The sequence below is a fragment of the Montipora capricornis genome, chromosome 3 (assembly GCF_036669925.1).
Source record: "Montipora capricornis isolate CH-2021 chromosome 3, ASM3666992v2, whole genome shotgun sequence".
In the NCBI taxonomy this organism is placed as follows: domain Eukaryota; kingdom Metazoa; phylum Cnidaria; class Anthozoa; order Scleractinia; family Acroporidae; genus Montipora; species Montipora capricornis.
In genome coordinates this window covers 19399326-19415851 of record NC_090885.1, presented here as the reverse complement: position 1 = coordinate 19415851, position 16526 = coordinate 19399326, and the positions used below count along the sequence as shown (strand labels likewise).

The following is a 16526-nucleotide window of genomic DNA, read 5'->3' as shown; positions in this document are numbered from 1 at the left end:
AGTTAACCTTTTATCCCACTAATGGAATGTTCGCAAAGTAAGGCTTTTTCATTTCCCGATTTGATTTGTGGACAAGACAGATACTCCAAAAATAGAGTTTAATGTCAATCAAAAACTTCAACAAATTGTAAATTCATGAATAATTTATGAAGCTAACAGCCATAGGTTAGGCACATGTATAACTATGTTTATCGACAGAGCATAATCCATCACCAGTGCAGTAGCGTAAAACAAGTCCAGGAATCGCTATTTTTCAGTCTTAACGCGCTGCCTACTCAGTCTCACGTTGCGTACATATTTTCTTTCGTCTTTGGGGGTAATTCTCTGAGGAGTTCCACAAACAAGGCACGAAGGTGTCCAAGATGATTTTAAGAGTATCCGTACAAGTCACGACCACTCAGTATTGGCATGGTAAAGAATTAAAGAATAATAAGGAGGGGACTTTGAAATAAGTTTTTCTACTGATCTATCAATCAATTCCACCAAACGTCGCTGTGTCACGCACGCCCGCTTTGGTGAAGAAAATCGAAAGCAACCACCAGTTTTTCCATTTATTTTCAGTATCAATGACAATTTTACCGGCATATATGTTTTTCAACGAATGACGAGATGGCAGAGAAGAAAGCTATCTTGGTTTGCCTACTGGTCACTATACCGATGCAGTGATGGACATTGATTGAATGCACTCTTACGTTCGAGCATCCAATTGCAACTTGCATATAAAAAGAGTATTTAAAGCTTTAGTATTGCGCATCAAAAAACGAATTCCACATACACTATGTTAAAACATGTTATTTACATCGCCAACAAATTAATTGCATCTAATAAACAACAGCGCAGAGAAGGAATACCTGGGATGGCTGTTGATTGTTCAGATTAATTTAAAAATAAAATTCACTCAGGAGTCCCTCGCCTCTTGCTTGGCTGCTCTCCAACTTCTCTCTTGTTACCAGAGGCTCTCCCGTAGGGTTGGCGCAGTTCATTCGGTGCCTTTCATGAACAGAATAATAGCAAAATTGATCGCTTACAAAGCTTACATGACCAGAGCTTATTCTATTTAAGCCTTGACAACTGCTCGAAATATTGCAACTTAATTCCAAATTAGACTCAGCGGAAAAGTTGGTCATTCCGCCAGTCAAGCGACTGAGTGTTTGACGTTAATTTTTTCTCGTCCCAGCTCTCTTAAGATTTTGAAGTTAAATGATGGCGGATCGTTAAAGAAAAAAGATTAAACTTCACACAAAATATTTTCTGCTTGAAACGAAGATTTGAAATTTCGAAGGTCTAGAGATAAGCAAGCACACTTTCGAAATAAGAAGAAACAAAGGGAAAAGTTTTTTTCATCGAAACAGCAGCTGGAAATTGCGGAAATTCCTCATTTTAAACATTTGCTTTTAGCTGGAGTCAATTTGTTAATAGCCCGAAGGTATTTATTTGACCGTTAACGCGACAAAACGCTTGAGTTGGAAGAGACCACATAGGTCAAAGGCCAACACGGTGGAAGGGCCAGGATCTGATCCCCCGAACCTGAAGCCGAGCACCGGGCACGCTCACGACGTGAACTTGAAAACATGGAAATTTCAAACTTCATACGTTGTTTTTTGACAAATAAAGTGAACTGACGAGTTCGTGTTGGGACAAGATTTCTGTCATCTTGGGTCAATCCAAGACAAGATCTCTTTCAAGGTATGATAAGGGTGCTAGCAGGATCCAATTCACTTGGTCTCCTTTTTCAATGCTAAATACCATAAAACATGCGTAGAAAGATATAGTAATACCATTGAAAATGCTGGTCACACGCCAAAGCGTTTGGTATCAACCTCAGCCCAGTCCGAGACCTAACAAAACAAAACAAAAACACCAAGTGAACCGTGAACCAAGAAGACTTAATGTCCCAACAATAAACATATTTCCTTTTAATGCACGACAGTGGAATTATGGAATAGTGTAAAGAAACTGTCAAATCAGATTTGGATCCAGATAGTGAGAATAGAGAAAAGGATGGCAAATGGAATACCTAGTATTATTAAATTTCGACGCCTATTTACCATCTCATATCCAACGCGCGCACATGAAATGATAGGCCATTTTCGAGTTCATGTCTGCCCTCCTTTTCAAAGCGAGTCTAAGTAGTGCGAAGTCTTTCTCATGAAAATTAGTTTTCATTCATATGTATTTAGTAGAACTGGAGTAATTACCATCACAAAAACTTCGCACAGAGACTCGCTTTGAAGAGAAGGCAGACATGAATTCGGAAATGGCCTAGTGTTGAATAACCCGTGAGGACTAACTTTTCTCGGGAAAATCGCTTGGCATTTTTGTCGAGGTGTCCTTTCGTGACGGCAACACGCAAAATGCCACAAATTGGGCATAGAGTGGTTTCCAAATCAGTATCAAAAATTTTTTTCAAGATGGCCTCTTTAATTACGACGATTAGCTATTGACTTGAAAATATTACTTGTGGCATGTTCTTAACAAAGCAAAACCATTTGACACTTGCTAGGGTGTTTTCCTGCTCTTCGAGCCGGTTGCATGCACTTGTGCCGCATTAAGCCTTTCCCAATATTGATTGTCAGTTGTGATGAAGCATTCAGTACTCTTTGATTCGTGTTCTCACGGTTGCACTGAAACGACAAGTGATTGGGGCGACTGCATCAGCCTCAGCTTCATGCTCGTTCCAGTCCAAATACGATGATATCAAAATGGCCTCTTAAAGACTGTTTTGAGAATTAAAACTACCTCTTTAGAGTGAACGAATTTTAAGCAACGGTCGACAGACGCGCTTCAACTCTCTTACCAGGTTGCGTTTATCATGGAATAGTGACTGGTAAAAGCTCGGTCCAAACAAGAAGAACACATTAACAATTCTCTTGCGTCCACAACTTCACATACTGACTTACAACACTTGACCTGAAAACAATATTATCCAAAATGTTTTTAACGCCAGCTAGTTGCCGCCTCAGTTACATAGTACAGCACCGAAAATACCGGCAGGGAGATCTCCGATAAAGTCAATACTTGAGGTCTTTAATTTAGTAATTTGTTTGACAAAGTTTAGACTGGTAAGACTTTGGAGTGAGTGTTCTTTACAAAAGGATAATAAACCCACGGCCCACCCGTGCAAGGGACCCCGTTTCTTAAAGTTGACAGCTTTGTAATAAGCATTTGGGAAATCCTTAACATACTGAGTTAAAAAACAAACAAACAAAAAGTTAACGCGTTCATGTTCCAAATAACATCAATAGACCACACTTCTACGCTACGCACACGAAGTTTCTATTTCTGTATGCCTCGGTTTAATAAAGCGGTTTTCGATTGAGTGTCGAAAGTAATCAGCGAATTGCTTTGGCTATGCATTACTTCACTCAGTGATTGGTTCAAAGTTCTCGCGCCACTTTTTCAACCAATCAGAGGTGAAACCAAAACCAATCGTGGCTCGCCCGTGCAAATTTTCCCGCGCTTTGTGTCGGCTACGTGTAATTATTTCGAGTTTTGATTGGTTTACTGGATTGTCTCCGTCTTTTTTGATTGGCTAAAGTAATTACTTTGGTTTTGGTTTTACGACACTGGATTGAAACTCGCTCTATATCCTCAGGTTGTTGTTCTCATTTTGTGGCTGATAGGGGTCTCTTTTTTTGGGTTGGTCCGTGGAAAGAACGCGACATTATGGCGAACATCGATCGCTTTCAAGATGAAAACCCCGATTCCTTTGTATCTTTATGGCGGTAATATGAGCTACGTGACTCGATTTTAATAAAAACGTCTCGACTGACCTGTCTCTGGAGTTTGTACGAGTAGAGTTTAGTATGAGTCGGATATTCCAGGAGATGATCAATGAGATGTCCCCGACCATCACACAAAGTTAATCTGAAAAACAATTTGATTTTAAACATTACTGGGAATCGCCAATTTCCCAAGTCAAATCGACATTGGACCAATCAGCGTTTAATGCATATTTGGATTCAAACGAGCTTTTGCTCATTTGCGATATGTGGGTAAATAAAGTTACTTGTACTTACTTACTACTTTACTTACTTACCTAGGAAGTAAAACGATCTGGTGAGACCACACTAACCTGGGGCCCGTTTCTCGAAAACAAGTTTCGGGCTCGAAAAGCTATGAGTGAAACTTCCATTTGCTTGTTTCGGAAAGCTGGTCTTCTGATGTTCATAAAAGCGACACAGAAGAACAAGAAAACGGAGAAAGCTCTTAAAGGGAACCTCCACTAAAACAACAAAATAACTTTAAACCACAGAACATAACGTTTACAATTGGAATTGCTCAATCTTTTTCCAATGAAAGCGTTTGTATTCGAGAAAAATAAATTCCAAAAACGCTTATTTTGGCTTTCAAATTTCCCGGGCGCCGCCATCTTGAATAATTGTGACGTAACTTGGTTGCCCTATTGTTCTGATACAAAGAGCGATTGTTCTGGAACAATAGGGCAACCAAGTTACGTCACAATTATTCAAGATGGCAGCGCCCGGGAAATTTGAAAGCCAAAATAAGCGTTTTTGGAATTTATTTTTCTCGAATACAAACGCTTTCATTGGAAAAAGATTGAGCAATTCCAATTGTAAACATTATGTTCTGTGGTTTAAAGTTATTTTGTTGTTTTAGTGGAGGTTCCCTTTAAAATCAGGGTACATACTTACCCACACTCAAAACAGTAAGCAAGATTAGACCTGCCACCACAATCACTGCATTTCACATCCGTACACTCGCGGAGCTTTTGACATCTAGAACCCAAAAAAAAAACATGAAAAGTGAAACTTCAAGTTCTGTTGGAGATGCAGGCTGTGCTGTTCAAACAAAAAATACCTCTTGAAGTATTCTTTCAACGATTTGGAGTAGTATGATCCCTTTGAATTTTTCTACAATTGCAAAGAAAGAAACAGTGATTGCAAAAGCAAACTATTGACAAATGATTGACGTTATAAGTCAGAGGAAAAGAAAAGGAGATTACCAACGAAAAGGCTGTCGTGGTTGCTGGTTTTCATTGGATGAGCTATTAGCATTATTTTAAGAAAAAAAAAGTTCTACCGGTATTTTTCAGCAACTGCACGGATTCTATTCCACTGCGCTACAACATTTCTTACCATTTTACCTCTATTGATGTAATTAATCGTTCATAATTTGAAACTGCAATGACCAGACTGAGGCCCTCCCAGGGGTTTTGGGGAACAAGGGAGCATGGCTAATTTCAACTGGGTAACAGGGGAACAAAGAAAAAATACATATATCCTAGGGAAAAAGGGAACAATAAACCATTTTATTGTTTTGTTACAGTATCGAAACTGTATGCAACTTACCTGTTTCCTATAACCTTCTACACCTTCTCCACCTTGTCCTGTATTTATCATTATAAAACTCATTAATAATTCATGATAGGAAAACAAAAGAAACGTTTTATTAATCAATATCTGTATTTCTGATACAGCTTTCTCCTCATTTACATAAATGTTTCTTTCAATTTTCACGGTTAAAATGCCTTGAATCACCAAAAATACCTAGTGTACATTAACACTTAAATGCTGACATTTCATAAGCACAATACAATATTCGCGCCCGTATTGTATCGGATATAAAATGTCTCGCCTTCGGCTCGCACATTGTATATCCAATACAATACGGTCGCTCATATTGTATTTAGTACATGAACTTGCCACAGGAAAACAAGGAATAAGAAAAATGCGTTTGTTTACCCTCGATAATGAAATGAACATGGGACAAAAACGACCTTCAAATAACAAATTCCTTTAAACCGTGAGCTTAAATTTCTCACATCAACAAGGGAAATTTTCATACAGCTGTATTTTCTACCTTGCAAAGAGTTGCTAATCTGGACCGTGCAATCCTGTGGAAGGTGCCCTACACGGCTGCATTTCCAGCTACAAATTAAACCAAAATATGCACTGTGAAGCTTCAAATTAAATCACCATGTCAAAAATTGATGTATTATTATAACAAATTATTACATACTTAAGAATGCTCAAGTATTTAGTCTATATGTACAGTATATCTGCCTCAATCAAAGAAGACAATAGGAATAATAATAGTAAGATTGAAGAGTCAGAGTGATAACTAGGATCTTTTTTGTTTAAATAATTATGCACAGCAGTTGCTCAGAACAGTATTTCTCATAGCCGCTGTGACATACCCGTATGGTACTAGGCTGTTTAAATTGTGGTTGTGTGGTTAAAATAACAATATTCAAGTGAAGTTATTGATCGTCACAGTTATGAATGCAATTTTAGAGGCCTAAAAAATTCAGGAAAATGAACTGCAAGTATAATAACTTCACTTGATTTCATATGCGCAGTTCAATAATTTTTGAATCATTTCAACATATTTCAGTTCGTTCAACAATATTATTATTCACCATTTGTAGCTAGATAGAGTACTGATTGGGTCGTTAAATTTGAGCTGTGTGCTGTCCCATACAATAGGCTGCCTTTCTGCTTTGATTTTCTGATGACACCGTGACCTAAAACATTTAAATAATGTACTGTTAGTAGTGCCATTGTGCACAAGAAAAAGAAAATGAAGAGACTGAAAGGATGAGAAGGGGTGTTGACATGGATTAGTGACTTTAGGTGTCTAATAACCAAATCACGAGTCATTTCCCAGTAGTAACAACTACCAGGTACATGGAGTCACGAGCTTAACGACCACAACAACATTCAACCCAGTCAAAATGGTTTTGAGTAGTAGGTATCTGGCCCTTGCCCAGTAGGGAAGTCCAGGGTATGCTCACCTCAAAATATTTTGGAAAGTTCGGCTTTGAATGGTTGTATCTGGTGCAGGAGGTAAACTCAACCTCTCAGTCTTTCAGCTTACAGATAACACTACTTAAGAGCTTTTTCCCTTAAATGCCAGTTATTTTCCACCAGACTGAGTATAGCTTTACTGGGAAAGTCCTTATGAAATCAACAATTTTAATCACTCTTCAAGTCCTTAGAAATACATTGTATTTAAATGCAAAACTATAGGTTTCCAAGTCAACATAACTGAGATCTTACAAAATAATTAAGAAATTTTTGGACAGGCCTTCTGATATTACGCGATGGTGCGATTTCGCACAATCGACCTCAAATCGCATCCGATCGCACAATTCACGAAAAATCGCATAATTCACAAAAGGACGCACAAAATTCATAAACTGAAACATAAATGAAGACGTTTCTTAGAAATTCCTGCATAAATACGCCATTTTTAAGATGATTTATCTTGGAAAAAGGCTAAAAAACCTTTGTCACCTTCGATTTCGTAAACATTCGAAGTTCAAGGCTTTATTTTTCATGTCGGGGACCTGGTACGAGTCTCCTTCTATTGGTGCAACACAAACACGCCCTTATATACACACCACTGAAATGACACACTTGCCATCTCTTATAGAAGAGATTTGTGAAAAATAAGTGAAGTTGTAAGTTTTTCGGCAAAATGTAGTTTCTTTCGTTGAAAACTGATAAAAACTTACTCATGGATAAGTTTGTTGTGAAATTGCTCGCTTTTCCTTCTACGAAGAAACATTCCGCCCATTCTGACAGCTCACGATCGAGCAAGAAAGTACCTCACAGGTACGCTCCACATGGACGATGGACTGATGTTTTTCTCGTCGTGCAATATTAGGGCCTTTTATACAAGAGAAAATAAGCCGCGGCTTACTCTGGCCACGGTGTACAAAATACGCAAAAGGAACTATTTATACGAATATATATTCCCAGGTCAATATAAGCCGCGGCTTGAAAAAGACGTGAACGTAGATTTTGTACCATTTATACGGGGTGAACATTCGAGTCTTCTGTAAGCCGCGGCCAGAGAAAGCCGCGGCTTATTTTCTCTCGTATAAATGGGGGCATGGCCCTATTGTGATTGACCATCTTCGGAAGTTCGTGGTCGACGAGCACCTTGATCATTCATTTGGCATGTTAGCTGTGTCCTTTCAACTTTTAACGAGGTGCACCGGTAGTGCAGAAGACCTCATTTTTTCTATTTATCCCAACTAATGTCGATCGAGATACATAATTACTGTTCCTTTGTGTTCAAAATGTCTTTAGGGCAGCAAAAAAGTGTTTTTCTTAACCTGAAACCTTATAAAACAAGCTCAAAATTCCTGAGAAAAAAATCGTATAATTTACATTATTTATCGCATAAATGGCCTTTCTAATCGCACAATCTGCCCTGAAAAAATCGCATAATTTGCATTTTTTAATCGCACCCTGTCAGAAGGCCTGTTTGGCGAAGCAGTGGAATCACCTCCACAAACTCTTTTAGGCACCATCTTGTTTGAAACTGCAAGAGCTTTGACTGCTGACCATTCCTTTGGCTCATTTTTACATGTCATGTTCAAGGCTAATTCCTAGGCCCCAGTAACCCCACCGTTCAGTGTTTGTGTCAATTTTTTTTTCAAATTTTCGGCTCATTTCACCAGACCTCACATTAATTTGTTATATCAATGAACTATTGTAGGCGGCAGATAATTATTTCCTTGTGGGTGGCAAAATCGCCGCCTGCCATTAACATTTTGACTGGGCTGAACATTGCAGTGTGTGGTGGGTCCTCAATTCAAGGGGGACAACACATTGAATTTATTGTTACTAGTAGAATTGTTGGCTTGCTTCTAATGAACATATCAGGATAGAGAATTTCACATTATCATAATTATTATCCAGGTTAACTCTTTGACACCTAAACCGGCCTTAAAACAGGCCAGACTTAGTATTTTACTCTGTCTAATGCCAGACAATTTTACTTATCAATAGGGACCCCCAGGAGTCAATGGGTTAATCACTCACTGAAAAACTATGTCCCATTAATAATCAGCTATAAATGACACACATCTGTACCTATTTTGATTTGTTTGGCTCACAAGTCTCACCGACGTTTCCTTATTTGAACTTTCTCCTGAGGTTTTATTTGTAGAATTTTCTAACCTTGACTTCTGCAAATTATTATACCAAATGCACAAAATTAATTACGGTATGATAAATCTTTCCATGAGGAGGCACAACAAAACAATATAATAATAAAAAGTCAAGTAACTATGAATCTTGATTTTGCATGATACATGTAATAATGACAACAGGTGGTTCTTAGAAATGTAAAATATATGGATTGCTTTCACAGTATGTGGTTGAAAGGGGCAATTGTTGCCACAGGGTTAAGTCAAGAAATGGTGATCCAACTTTTGATAAACAAATTATGAAAAAGCCATGAGTGATGGTCACCCCTTTATGTATAAGACTGTTAGATTTTTTAGTTAAGGTTTTTGAAGCAAATAGTACCATCCCAAATTAATTTTAGTGCTAACTATTTATTTAATAAGTGAGTTCTTTCAATAAATTAAATGTGACAACTAGGTGAGTCACTCTTTACATGTATGTACCTCTTTCTTAGAACTCAGTCCAAAGAAACCAACATCACCAACTCCATCATCGCTACCACTACTGCACCTGCTTGAAGATGAGGAACTTCCACTCTTGTACATTTTACAATCATCATCATTTGAGGTGCTGCACCCTTCGTACGCTAAGCAAAATTAAGGGCAAATGATATTAAGTTAACTTAATTAATTGTTGAATGCATGTATATTACTTGATCAAAAACATGAAATGCAGAATAGAAGAGGAAAAGAAATTAAGACATTTAGCTACATGTATCAAAAAACAAATGGGTTAAAAAGTACTTTAAATTTTGTAAAAAATATATTATTATTAAATTCTATTTTAAAAGATCAAGATGTGTACAGAGTACAATCATGTACATGTATTTACAGCCCAGTTTACATGTAGTTAATTGGCAACAACCAAAATCTGAATCCTGCACACATCGCTTTCGCTGTAGTCAGCACTATTATACCAGACGGGTATAATTCCTCATGATGCAGTGGTGTATGTGAGTTCAATAAATAAATTGGTGACCAGTGCACCAAGGTTAAAGTTTTAGTGTGTATATAAGACATAACAGCCTTTAAATTACCAAGCAGAGCTGCTGGAATGCTGAGTGGCTCATCAAGAGGCAAGGGGTCTGAACTTGAATTTGATTCTGGAGTAGCATCTTCTATTTTGTCCATGTTTGGTTTTCTTCTTTTCCGTCTCCTTTTCTTTGCTTGCTTCTCTCTCTTTATGCCTATTAATTTGAACACATGCATGTACACCAATAAAATGCAGCATGAATCAAGTTCTCATTAGATAGATTGCTCAGTTAATTAATTTAAAATTTGCCACTCATCACAATCAAGTTTCTCCGTGTGGTTGTTCCAGTCATCATCACCTTCATCATCATCATCATCATTAATGTCAAGTCCTTCATATGGTCCTTAACATCATCAACCTTCCCAATGGTCTTTACTCGCCTTCTCTGGATCTCCTACTCCTCCTCCGCATCATCATCGTCATCATCATAATAATAATAATAATAATAATAATAATAATAATAATAATAGTCATTGCCGTCATTTAGATTGTTACCTTCATCATCTTAAAGTTTATTCAAAACATGACACTTACAATAATGTTATAATAATATTTCTTCTATACAGTCAATTAGTTTTCTACATGTTTGTTTATATTTTATATACCGGTATACCTTCATTCAGGAAATTGCCAGAGGCATTTGTAATAAGTGCTCCAAAAACTGCACCTTCATCAGATCCTAGACAACAAAATACATGTAGTATTAAATAAATCATAAACTGATTTACCCAATGATTCCTGACAAATAACAGAAAGATGGAGATGAGGGGTAGTAATCTGTAATTTAACGATAAAAAATTGACAATCCCAGCTAAGCTATAATGTGAGTTGTGGCTCATAATCAGTGACAATTTTTAAGGAAAAATCAAATTTACTAAAAATAAGCCAGTGACACCTAAACTGCCCTGGCCTGTCCCCGTTGACAAGTAAAACTGTCTGGCATTAGACAAAGTAAAATCTATCAAGTCCGACTACTAAGAGTCAACGAGTTAAATGGGGTCATACGTGCACATGTAGTTTTTGAGTGGATGTTTTTATTGATACTAAAAAATACTATCAAAAGTATCTTCCATATAATAGGGAGGTCAGTGAATTTGGGGGTGGAGGGGGAATCAAACCGACAGATTTTAGGGTCAGGAGGTATGATCACTTGCATGTACACTCGTCCTAAAATCACCTAATAATAATCTTTTTCCCCTCTTTCCCATCACTGCAAAAGTTAGGTTTGAAATTACAGCAGTAAGAAAATTGGTCTGTAAACGTCATGCACACACACACACCATATTTCTTGGAAACATCTTTGAACTCATCCTTACTAACTTGACCAGTGGCAATTTTGTAACCCTAAAACATTAAGTTAACATGTTATTTGTGATGAAAAATTTACACAGACAATAAGGAAAGGTTGGTGGACATTTTTTGGCACCGATAATAATAATTAACTGTTCAATTCTATTCTGAAAAACTCAAACTCATCGCTATTCTGAGAATGATAATGTTTAGTATTATAATATTTAACCTATTGACTCCTGAACTGTTCAGCCCTTGTGCCGAAATGCCAACCTCTGGAGATCTAAAATCTGGAGATTTTTTTAATCCGGACCCTAACGCCCCCCCTTCCCCCACCCCCCCGCCCACGAGGGGGGATATGATACTCAGCTTTATGATGGCCCCATCTCCCTCAGCTGGATCTCCTTCCCTACAATTCTTTGTAGAGAATGTTAAGCTTAATATTGCAAATACTCCTCTTCCTGACCTGTAAATTTCCAAGGAATTTGTCAAGCTTAAATCCCTTGGCATCTGTAAGTTCAACAAACAATAATTTAATATGAACCTTAAATTTGACTGAAACGTCTTTTGTGAAAAAAGCAAAACGAAGTCTCACTTACACATATAAGCCGGTCTCTTATTGTTGAAAGAGTTCATCTTTTTTTTCTCCTACTTAGTAGTCGCTAAATTTCACCTTACACAACTTAAAGCTAGGGTTGTTCTAGAGACTACAACAAAACGCCGGCTCTAAAATTACCATAGACAGTCACCTGCGCATAAAGAGTTTGGGCAATATTGCTGACTGAGTATTGCTGATCGCGTTCAGTCAAACCGACAGTTAACCCCAGTCTCCTCAGTCTCCCGACCCTCGGTAGACAGATTGTGTCTACGATCTACGAGTAATTATTGTGGACGAAAATTGTGAATTGGTTTTTTTAATATAAAGTGAAAGACGCTGTCCGGATTGATAGCTCAGGCCGTCTCACCCTAAGCGACTGTAACAGTCCTCTGTCATGGAAGAAAAGGAAATCGACTTCAAAGTGGAGGCTGAAGCAGTCATAGAGGACATTGGATTCACTGTCAAATCGATCAGCATTTCAAGCAAACTTCCGGCTTCGCGCAATTATGCTTACCTAAATGTTTTGACTAAGGAAAACAAATGTCTCTGCATCGAGGTGAGCGAGCAAGGTTTTCAGGTGAGTGTTATATACGTAAAATAAAAATACAATACATTCTTAATTGACCGCTCCCCAGGCCATGCGGGCTTTTCAGGGCAAACGAACACAACGAAACGATCGAAGAGAATAAAAACAACAAAAACTGTTGAGACTCCCAACTGGCCGGAAGCAAACCAGTCGGCTATTTACAAATGCAGCGGAGAACTTGAACCAGGGACTACCAGGATAAAATTCAACGAGTGGTCAGAGCGCGTCTTGAACCCGCGATCGCTGGATCTCGAGGCAAGCGCCCTAACCACTGGGCCACACTGCCTCCAAAAAAAGCTTTTTCTTAGCTTAGTGGCCAAATAGCCTACCCTGACCGAGTAGCTCCTAGTGGCTAACGATGACACACAACCGAAGAACAACAGCGTTAAGGTGGCTCAAGCCGGTTTCAACAATAGACCTTATTCACGATGACCGCCATGTTGTATTTTCTATTATCATGCAGATTAGCTACACACTTCTGAGAGCGGTAGCCTCGCAGCTCCTACAAGGTCTCACCTGATTGAAGACCACCCTTGAGGTTTAACAAAAGAACAAATAACAGAAACAATGGACCCTAGAGGATAGAGTTGCAGCCCTTTTGTTTTAGGCCTAGGGACGTCCATTGTTTCTGTTATTTGTTGTTTTGTTAAACCTCAAGGGTGGTCTCCAATCAGGTGAGACCTTGTAAGAGCTGCGAGGTGACCCTCTGAGAGGGCAAACAACACAAGTTCGAGAGGTTATAACGAACATCTTAGCCACACAGATGATTTGCTTCACGCTCATTGAATGTTTATCACACCTAAGTAGTAAAATAGAATGATTACACAAGTTACTTCCGATCGATGTTTTTTCTTTTAGTGAAATATGAGCAGATAACGAAGTAGAAAGTCAAAATGTCAAAGGCAATCAAAGATATAATTATTATAAAAGGTACTTAATTTTAAATTCTAAAATGTAGCGTTAGCAATGTTATTTCAATATTTCGATGAACCGATTTTCCGCAATTTGCCTGTTTTTCAATGTTTGCCCCCAGCATAACACGTGGCTAATTTGCATGACAATTGGGAAATCAACATGGCGGCTATCGTGCATGGGGCCTATTGCTGCACTCGTTATATTGACGTAAGAGGTTGCCATGGCAACAAAAGAGCCATCTCAAAACGCCCTATAGTTGGTCTTTAAACCCTCTCAAACGATTGGTGATCCCCCTTTTTTTTATTGCTGAAAAGTGATTAGCAGGCTAAGACTAATACTACCAGTCTGCACTGACTATAAAATAAATACATTTCATTTGGTACCATACATTATTAAACATTTGCCATTATGTGAAACAGGACCCAGTTGGCCTGACCCTGGATAACTCAATTAGTTTTGCTAGTGTTTATCTGCTGGATAGTGATTTATCTGGTATAGCATTATCCCCCTTTTAAACAACCGAGGCCAGTTTGGTACAACAGCCATGCGAATTTTGCATTTAAGTCTAAGCACCCATTTCAAATAGCGCTGATAAACAATTATTAAGTCTAAGCACCCATTTTATAACGGTTAGCTTTCAATAACTGTGTGAGTGTTGACTTGCATGGCTCGCCATGTTGGCTCGCATGACTGACCTCATGACTCGGAACCATGGCTCGCATGACTCAGAGTCCTAACTCCAAACCAATAGGCCATTTGCAATAAACTGGTCACACGACTGATAATTGGTGAACTTAAAGCTCAGTCTTGAATTTATAAATTCCATAAATGGAAAGATTGTCTTTGTCTTAGCCAGAAGCCAAGAAGTTAAACCAGGGACTACAAAAATTGAAGTCAACTACATGTATTCTAGATTAGTATAATCAGATCTCTGGATCTTTAAAGGAAAGCATCTTAACCATTGGGATGCACCAACGGTCTTCTTAAACTGATCTAGTAATCTTCAGTTCTTATTCATCATAGCAGTTGCTAATTAAATAATATTGTTTTAAAAGATTAATGCATGCACAAGGCTGTTGCCTAACAGGAGCCCGGTAGCCTGGGGCTCCCAAAGAATAGCTCTGGGCACCTTAATTTTTCACAGCAACGCCTTTCACTTCATATGCTCGGCTCCTAAGTTCTCAGTGTTTAGCTCTGAGGGCCCCTTTAAAAATTCTGAGGCAGCAGCCTTGCATGCAGTTCAAGTTATGTAATGCAAATACTATTACCATGTGATTTTTCTCAGGTCATGTTGTATAATTTATCCAGGTTGTTGGAGAAAACTTTGATGAGAATAAAGTGAACATTGCGTCCAAATATTATGAAACAATGAATGCCTTGTTAGACTCCATCAGCCCTGGTTACTCTCATTCATTTGGAGAAGCGCTTGTACAGAGGCTGTCTTCACTTCAGGCTGCAGCTGATGGTGAGGTTGATGCAAATAAGTCCAACAATGAAGCCATAGACAAGCTTGAATCTTAACAGCCAATGGATCTCTAGTTTACAGTATTTATCATTCAAAAACTCTTTAATAATTCATGAGCCTAATGTAACAGCCTATCAAAACATTGATAAAACATCACATGCATGAGCCTTAAACCCATTTGAAACAGTAGCTGCTAATTAGAATTCTTAACATAAAGAATAGTGATGAGGTGCGGCGTGTTCTTCTTTTATGCAATATCTTCCCCTCACATTTTGAATTTTTGTTCGGACTCCCTAAGACACTCTTTTTGTGGAGTGTTTTTGAAGCTGTTAGAAAACACTTGTAGCACATGTTTTTTCGGGTCTAAAAGCACTCGGCTACACCTACATTTTTGGCCATTGCAAGGTGTGTTACATTTAGGAAATGTTCGCTGCAACTTGTCTCACTTTTAATTGGCATTGCCAGACAATTTTGCATGAAAAATTGTTGTGGAACAACCCTCTTGGGCACACAGGATATTCCCCCAATTACTGTTAGCATGTGATTTGATTTATAAAAATTAACGTACAAGATGGAGATACATGTAGAGGTATTGGTTTCCATACAGTTCCAAACTGGATAGTTTGCCAAGAACTAAAAGTACATGCAACTTTAACCCATTTCGCTTCTGAGAATGAGACATACATAACATGTACTGTATAGATTTTACTTTAACACCAGACAATTTTTACGCATCAATGGGGGCTGCTTTAGGGGTGAATTGGTTAACAACACCTACGTATAGGTCCACTCAAAAACAATGTCCCTTTGACAGTGAAAAAAGGAATATTTAAGGAAAAAAAGCAGAGTTGTAAATCACGGTTTTAGCATTGAATTATTCAGCTCTAAAATGAATTGACTTTCACTAGAAACTGCTGAATCTTCTGCATTCAGTTTACAACACAGTGTCAATGATTTGCTCAAGACATGCATCTCCCTCACTGACATACACTGTAATTCCTAAATCCTTAAGAGCTGAAGAGTTACTCAGAAGTGGGACCTGCCTGTTTTGGGATATCATAATAATATTAGTTTGAACCATATATTAAGACTAAACTTTTTAGCAAGGAAAGCTTGTTCAGGTTTTGAAATACATGTAAGAGCATGATTATAATTATACATGTACATGTACATACAACATATTAACTCTTTGGAAAAGTTTGTGGGTCTGACTTATTACCTGTATTTCTTTTTGTTTTAAATGGTATTTATATAATTATGCTACAGTATTTGTATAATTTATTAATGAAATAGAAATTATCAAACTAGCCTGAGGTTCATACTGGGAAAATAATTATAAGTTTCCCAGAACAGACCAAACAAGCTAGTTCAAGAAGGTTTTTATTGTAATAATATGATTATAAGTGTATTTATTATCGCTTGGTCTCGCAAGATCGGAGTCATTTTTTGGTGTTTTAATTAAATCATATAATAAATCCTTTATTGACCAAGCTTATTCTGTCAAGATGGCTGGATATTGGCCTCGTTCTTTTTTTGCGTGTTTATGGACCTCGACTTCCTCTCGGTCCATAAACACGCAAAAAAAGAACTTGGCCAATATCCAGTCATCTTGACCTCACGCTTGGTCAATAACCCATACATATTGGCCAAGTTGTTTTTTTGCGTGTTTCGTCTCGGTCCATAAACACGCAAAAA

At 38.0% G+C, this 16526-nt stretch overlaps 2 protein-coding genes across 2 annotated transcripts; one reads left to right on the top strand and one right to left on the bottom strand.

The window, feature by feature from the left end:
* Positions 1 to 81: 81 nt before the first annotated feature.
* On the bottom strand, positions 82 to 12021 carry LOC138040841 (uncharacterized). Its single transcript, XM_068886530.1, has 16 exons — positions 11867 to 12021; positions 11734 to 11777; positions 11258 to 11321; positions 10591 to 10656; positions 9982 to 10131; positions 9389 to 9531; positions 8850 to 8944; positions 6383 to 6487; positions 5824 to 5891; positions 5313 to 5350; positions 4822 to 4874; positions 4656 to 4739; positions 3774 to 3867; positions 2798 to 2910; positions 1779 to 1838; positions 82 to 990 (listed from the first exon to the last, which is right to left on the bottom strand). The coding sequence occupies exons 1-16, from the start codon at positions 11901 to 11903 to the stop codon at positions 882 to 884; spliced, it is 1323 nt and encodes a 440-aa protein (XP_068742631.1). The 5' UTR covers positions 11904 to 12021; the 3' UTR covers positions 82 to 881.
* Positions 12022 to 12096: 75 nt separating this feature from the next.
* LOC138040844 (GSK3-beta interaction protein-like) lies at positions 12097 to 15726 on the top strand. The gene is made up of 2 exons (XM_068886534.1): positions 12097 to 12442; positions 14675 to 15726. The coding sequence occupies exons 1-2, from the start codon at positions 12260 to 12262 to the stop codon at positions 14885 to 14887; spliced, it is 396 nt and encodes a 131-aa protein (XP_068742635.1). The 5' UTR covers positions 12097 to 12259; the 3' UTR covers positions 14888 to 15726.
* Positions 15727 to 16526: the final 800 nt, after the last annotated feature.

What these genes read in the sequence shown, in the direction of transcription:
- LOC138040844 (XM_068886534.1), top strand. Translation starts at nt 12,260, where the DNA reads ATGGAAGAAAAGGAAATCGACTTCAAAGTGGAGGCTGAAGCAGTCATA. An exon ending in TGAGCGAGCAAGGTTTTCAG is followed by an intron (nt 12,443 to 14,674) that starts GTGAGTGTTATA and finishes TAATTTATCCAG; the next exon opens with GTTGTTGGAGAAAACTTTGA.
- LOC138040841 (XM_068886530.1), bottom strand. Translation starts at nt 11,903, where the DNA reads ATGAACTCTTTCAACAATAAGAGACCGGCTTATATGT. An exon ending in GACTGAGTTCTAAGAAAGAG is followed by an intron (nt 8,945 to 9,388) that starts GTACATACATGT and finishes AATAATTTGCAG; the next exon opens with AAGTCAAGGTTAGAAAATTC. An exon ending in ACTCTATCTAGCTACAAATG is followed by an intron (nt 5,892 to 6,382) that starts GTGAATAATAAT and finishes TTTAATTTGTAG; the next exon opens with CTGGAAATGCAGCCGTGTAG.